The following is a 7,011-nucleotide window of genomic DNA, read 5'->3' as shown; positions in this document are numbered from 1 at the left end:
TGTCGAGGCTGTGGTGGCCGGGAGCGGCCACTGCACTCCAGTCTGGGCGATAGAGTGAGACTCCAACTCAAACAAAAATAAATAAATAAATAAATAAAATATTTTGAAGACTCATAACATAGGGAAATGTTCACAATATAATGTTAAGCGAATGAAACAACATATGCTGTCATTTATGTAATAAAAGGCTAATTTCATTTCAAGAATATTAAATATATATATGCTTGGAAAGTTTTCTCAGAGCTGTAGGATTATGGGCCATTATTTCTTTCTTTGTACCTGCTCAATATTTTCCAAGTTTTTGACAAAACACACATATTACCATTAAAATAAATTAAAAATACCCACACATATATACACAGGAGCTAAGACCAAGTCGTTTCAAAAATCTTTCAGGGACACTCCCCAGCATGCCAGATTTCCCCAATCTTTTCAGAGTACACCAGATTCACTCTTAAATGCCCATGTGCCATGGAAGAGAAAAAATATGAAACCAATATTAGGCTGAGAAAGTTAAATATAGAGTTCATCATCCTGTCCGTCTCTAGCAACTCACAATTACACTGTATTTAAAAGATAAGTAGGAACTGTGGGGTCTTCAATCTGGAGATTTCATCATTTTCAAAATTCATGTCACTGCTGCCCATTCTTAAGGGAACTTCTGTATGTAATAACACTTTATAGAAAAATGCTCCCGTGACCTAACTCAAAATACCATGTGTTTCCCTCTAGAGTCCTTCTAACCCTTGCCAACATACAGACATACATATTCTGTGTTCTCTTCCCCTCATATGATTTTATTAGCACATTCCCTTGAATAAATGTGGTCCGTATAGATATTGTTACTGGCAACTCCAGCAAAACTGCAGGTTAATGACTTCCTAATAAAATGACACACATTGAAAGCCTAGAACTATGCTTTAACTCTTTTGTTCTTCTCAGGAATAACAGTGTATTTCCTTAGGGCCTGTGAGATGTGAGAAGAGAAGATAATACAGGTGTGCAAATCAGGCTCTGATTAAATATGACTAGCTCACTATCTAGTGACCCTACTCATAGGGCCTTCAGTGTCTTCATCTAAAAGGTAGCAAATTTAGGGCCTTCAAAATCTATCTTTCAGTCAGGCCCAGGTGCTCAGAAGGCTGAGGTGGAAGGATCGCCTGAGACCACAAGGTTGAGGCTGAGGTGAGTCGTGATCGCGCCACTGCACTCCAGCCTGGGTAAGAGTGAGACTCTCACTCAAAAACAAGAACAAAACAAAACTCCTCTCTTGCCAAGAAATTACACAAATACTTATCATCTTGATGGTGCTACTATAATTTTTTCACTCAGTCACTCTGCAGCTACTCTGCTAAGTGAATATTACCATAATAAAGCAGAGGAATCTTATAAAGGTGGACTCGGGATTGTCCTATATGCTATCCAGTTCAGCTGAATGTCCATCATTTGCAAAAATTCTGATCACTACATTTGCTTTAAGGCTTAGTGTGGATGTCAAATACAATTTTTTCCCTTTACGATGAGTTTATGTGTAAGCTCAATTCTACTCTAAAGTCAAGGCTCTCAAAATATCACCCAGGTCACTTTCTGAACTCTAAAGGCACAAACCAAAAGTGGACACTGACTAAGTTTAAAAAACTCTTCAATTTAAGTTCTAAGAACAGGTCATGGCACCATAGAGCAGAATCGGAGCTGGCTGCCATGTGGTCCAGGCCCATGTCTTTTTTTTGTTTTATTTTTTTCCTTTTGAGTCAGGGTCTCACTCTGTCACCCAGGCTGGAGTGCAGTGGCACAATCACGTCTCACTACAGCCTCAACCTCCTTGGTTCAGGCGATCCTTCCGCCTCAGCCTCCCAAGTAGCTGGGACTACAGGCGTGTATCATCATGCTCGGCTAATTTTTTAATTTTTTTGTAGGGAGGAGGTCTCACTCAATGTCTTTCTCTGGAAAGAACACTGGGAGAGATGTAGCAGCTCACCCATGGTCGAGCCAAGCCCAGACAGGCAGCAGGGCAGGGCTAGGCTCTCCTCCTATGTGATACCCCATGAGACCAATGTGCTGGCTTCCTGTTTGTTTAAGATTTTAAACTACTACTCAGCCAGGTGCGGTGGCTCATGCCTGTAATCCCAGCACTTTGGAAGGAGAGGATTGCCTGAGTCCAGGGGTTCAAGACCAGCCTGGGCAACTTGGTGAGACTTAGTCTCTACACTAAACCAAAAAATTAGCTGGGCGTGGTGGCACATGCCTGTGACTCCAGTTAGTTGGAAGGCTGAGACGGAAGGATCGCCTAAGCCCACAGGTCAAGGCTGTGGTGGCTGTGAGCTTGCCACTGCATTTCAGCCTGGACAACAGAGTGAGACTCCGATTAAAAATATAAACAAATGGCTCTTCATTCATTTACTATTAAATGAAGATTTTACTTCTCTCATCACAAGCTATGTCTGTATGATAGTAAGACATCAGCATTTTGTAGTTGATGCAGAAAAAAAATACAGTCAAATCTTCTAAATGGTCTTAGTCACTGGTTGAGAATGGTAGGCAGAGAGACCTAGCCAGAGCTTAAGTCAACCAAGGGAAAATGTGGAAGTTGTGTTCTTTGCCTTGAGGCTGAGGGGTTATCTGCTGACCACACCTAAAACTTGGAATAAAATGTAGAAAAGGCACATCTTGTGGAAGTGTTGACACACTAAACTCTAACCAGGTCATTATCCCTGCGGTAACTGAGAGGTGGTTTTCTGAAAAGGAAACATAAAATGATTCACTGAAAGGCATGACACAGTACGGGGCCGCGCCAAGGATAGTGTCAGAGAAAGTGAAAACATAACAGATCAAAGAGGGCTCCACTCCAGAATGGAGGAATCCAAGAGAAAACCTTCTCGCTTCAACTCTGTGTGGCTCTGACCTCTTTTTGAGCCTTTAAAAACCACAGGTCAACACAATTCTAAAACTATCCATGCAATGAAGTCCTGGAGCAGAACTTAAACTTCCTGGCAAAGAGGAAAGAGTAAAGAATAGAAAGGGGGTGATGAGAAGAGAGGTAGTTCTACCCGACCTGTAGCATTCTGAGATATGATGGCTCCATCTCTGAGAGAATGGAGCATTCCAGACACAAGTCCTGGCTTGGCTATCCCTGTCACCCCCCACTTCACCTAGTTTGCTCTTGTAGAACAACGTAAAATACTGAGATGGCATCCCAGTGGCCGAGGGCCTGTATCATTTCCTGAGACTTTGGACTCCACCTTTCCCTAGCCCCATATGCATAGGGGCTCCATCTGTATCAGGATTCTCAGAAGCAAGGGTAGAGAGAGGAGGAAAGCAGGGGCCATGGGGCAAATGAGGATGGGAGGCTGCACTGTTTTAACACCCCCATGCCCCACGACCACTGGGTGCTTTTTTTCCTTTTTTTTTTTTGAGACAGGGTCTTGCTCTGTTGCCCAGGCTGGAGTGCAGTGGCACAATCATAGCTCACTACAGCCAAGACCTCCTGGGGCCGCGCCAAGTGATCCTCCTGCCTCAACCTCCAGAGTAGCTAGGACTATGTACCTAGCCTCTGTGTGATTTTGATGTCTCCTCATACCCCTTAAGAAACACTATTCCTGGCCGAGCCCAGTGGCTCATGCCTATAATCCCAGCACTTTGGGGAGGCTGAGGTTAGAGGATTGTCTGAACCCACGGGTTTGAGACCAGACTAGGCAACTTGGCGAGACCTCAGCTCTATAATAAATCAAAAAATTAGCTGGGCATGGAGGTGCATGCATGTGGTTCCAGCTACTTGGAAGGTTGAGGCAGAAGGATCACCAGAGCCCATTATTTGATGGCGATTTGGCCGTGAGTGCGTCACTGCACTCCAGTCTTGGCAATGGAGTGAGACTCCAACTCAAAAAAAAAAGAAAGAAAGAAAAACTATTTTCACTCACTGGTAGAGTTTTTGGATCTGGCTGTAATTGGTGTGATGTGCAGGTCAGGTGGGAAGTAGCCCCCAGCTCCAGCCCCGAGTATAGGTTAAACAACAGTTCCAACGGGGCCAAGATCAATTTAAAAGAGGTCAACAACACAGACTGTCAGCTATTCATCAATGCTCTAAAGGGACCAGGGTTATTTAAATAGGAAACAAATGGCTGCCTTTGCTTTTGAGGCAGTATTAGCAAAAACAACTTTTAAAAAGAAAGTAAGAACACATACCTGAAGAAAGCAATTATTGTTGTAACTTCATCATCTGGATAAAACTGTGTAATTGCATGATGTGCCCCGAGCAATTCCTTCCCATCTTTCCACCAAGAAATTGTGCTGTCCTGGTACACATTAGGTACCTTTATTGAGCAATTAAATTTTACACTTTTATGTTCTGAAAGTATTATGTGTCCAACCGTGTGATTAAATGCAAGAGGTGGAAGGAGCTTTGGCCTAGCAGAGGTCACCCAGGGAATGTTTGTATTTCCTGTGTATGGTTTTCCAGGCTGTGCTGATGAAGACATCAAGGCAGGCTGGTACACACTGGTGTGAGGAAAGGAAAACGGCCCATGGTCAGCTCGCAGGCTCCCTGGGAAAGGTTGTGGGAGTGGTAGGTAGGGCTTGGTTTCTTCCTTCGCCTTCGCGACTGCTGTAAAACAGAACATTTAACTTTTAACCTTTCAAACAATAAAGACGAATTTATAAGTAAGTCCCCAATGTCTTACGTCGTGATGAAAGAGCAGTGGGATATTCTGAGTCCTCAGTAAAAATGAGCAGAATTTATATAACATACACACCTGGATGTAAGAAGGGGGACCCAAAAAAACCTGGAAATTATTTATTAAAAATTGTGCACTTAAGGCTGGGCATGGGGGCTCAAGCCTGTAATCCCAGCACTTTGGGAGGCCAAGGCAAGAGGATTGCCTGAGTCCAGGGATTCAAGACCAGCCTGGGCAACTTGGCAAGACCTTATCTCTACAATAAATCAAAAAAATGAGCCGGGTGTGGTGGCGCGTGCCTATAGTTCCAGCTATTTGGAAGGTTGAGATAGAAGGATCGCCCAAGTCCAGCAGGTCAAGGCTGTGGTGGTAGTGAGCATGGCACTGCACTCCAGCCTGGGCAACAAAATGAGACTCCTACTCAAAAAAAAAAAAAAAAAAAAATTGTGTATTTATTATTAAATGTTTAAACTTCAGGCACCTTCAAAGTACTCTTTGTTTGATGTAATACACCTACTGAGATGTTTTTTCCACTGCTCAAAAGTTTTCAGACTAGTTAATTTTGATGCTTTTTAGTGCTTGTGCAGTTTTTAGTTTCGCCTCTTTCACATCGGCCAAACGTTTCCCTTTGAGGATTTTTTTCATCAGGGAAAATTAAAAAAATAGGTCACTCAGGGAAAGAGTGGGTGAATAGGGAGGGTGGGGCATGGGGGTTCATGTCGTTTTTGGTCAAAAACTGGTGAACATTAAGCATGGTGTAGGCAGGTACACTCGTAAATCGCTCATCGTGAAATGGGCAAACGTATTGAAACAATCTCCAAAAAAAATTCACTGAAGTCGAAAGTAGTCTCTCACAACAACACTAGTTGGTACACTGATGCCAATGGGTTCCTAGAACACTTATCCAGCAGGGGGAACTGGTACTATGAGAGTCCACCCTCCAAAAAAATAATTCTGTTTTTTGGGGTGTATATTTTCATTCGCCAGTTCATTCATTTGTTCACTTGCTTTCAAAAGAGCTCTTAAGAAAGATAACTCGTCCAATCAAACATAACTTTTTTTTTAGTTGGGGTCTCACTCTGTTGTCCAGGCCGAAGTGCAGTGGCATGATCTTCACTCACCACAGACTTGACCTCCTGGGCTCAGACAATCTTTCCACCTCAGTCTCCAGAGTAGCTGGGACTACAGGCATGTGCCACCACATCTTGTTAATTTTTTTATTTTTTTATAGAGACAAGGTCTTGCTATGTTGCTCAGACTGGTCTCAAAACTCCTGGGCTCAAGCAATCCTCCCACCTCGGCCTCCCAAAGTGCTGGGATGACAGGCATGACCCACCACACCTGCTAATTTTCTTTTAATTGACTCATTTCAAGTCCTTCAGGCCCAACTAACTCAATAGCATTAACAGGAAGGTTCAAGATTGATTGTAATAAAGCTAACAGTTGAATATTGACCACAAATAAAACTGGTTTAACTCTCAGGAGTTAAAAAAAATAAAAGAAATCACATTTTAAGCTGTTAATTTTTTATGCTTTCAAATACTTTGGTTGTATAATAAACCTTTCCCCCTGTTCTTCCCCACAGAAGTGGAATGCTTTCAAAATTATTTCTGGGGAGTGATGGAGGGAGGAGTTCAGACCAAAAGGGCTTACCCACATGAACTACTTAATGTAACTGTGGTCTTTTCTACACAGCATACATGGAAAAGTGAGATGCCTCTGGCTATAATTTGAGTAGTATTCACAGGAAATCTTTACCTTCCCCTTTCTTTCTTCTTCTATGGTTATTTTCTTGAGTAGACTGGATAGACAGCTATAGTGGGAAGTACAACTTCATGCAAGTGAATGCTACTAGGCAGCCTTGGATCAAGGCCACACTTTCAGGTGTGAGAGTAGCCACCCAGCTGCTCCAGCAGCTGCATTTGCAAACTCCAGGCTCCACTGCCACTTGGTTCTGAAGTTGTGTAGTAGAGCGCCCTGTCCTCTGCCCATGTGTTTCCAGTCACCACTCACCAATCATCCTTGACCAGATTCCAAATGTCAGCTTTTTTTTTTTGCGTTGGAGTCTCACTCCATTGCCCAGGCTGGAGTGCAGTGGCACACTCACACAGCCACCCCAGTGTCAACCTGCTTGGCTCCGGCGATCCTTCCGCCTCAGCCTTCCAAGTAGCTGGAACTACAGGCATGCACTACCACACCCGGCTAATTTTTTATTTATTGTAGAGACGAGGTCTCATCCAGCTGCCTGGGCTGGTCTTGAACCCGCGGGCTCAGGCAATCCACTTGCCTTGGCCTCCCAAAGTGCTGGGATTACAGGTTGAGCCACTGAGCCTGGCCCAAA

General features: G+C 43.6%; 1 protein-coding gene across 1 annotated transcript in view; it reads right to left on the bottom strand.

The window, feature by feature from the left end:
- The window catches only part of MERTK (MER proto-oncogene, tyrosine kinase), a 127,374-nt gene that overhangs the window by 93,438 nt on the left and 26,925 nt on the right, over positions 1-7,011 (bottom strand). Inside the window, exon 2 of the mRNA XM_008057096.2 lies at positions 4,183-4,597. Coding sequence (XP_008055287.1) covers positions 4,183-4,475 — 293 coding nt within the window. The 5' untranslated portion in view covers positions 4,476-4,597. The remainder of the gene's footprint in view (positions 1-4,182; positions 4,598-7,011) is intronic.

The sequence above is a fragment of the Carlito syrichta genome, unplaced genomic scaffold, assembly GCF_000164805.1.
Source record: "Carlito syrichta isolate Samal-C Ts95f unplaced genomic scaffold, Tarsius_syrichta-2.0.1 Scaffold302727, whole genome shotgun sequence".
Classification (NCBI taxonomy): Eukaryota; Metazoa; Chordata; class Mammalia; order Primates; family Tarsiidae; genus Carlito; species Carlito syrichta.
This window is presented reverse-complemented; position numbering and strand designations above follow the sequence as displayed.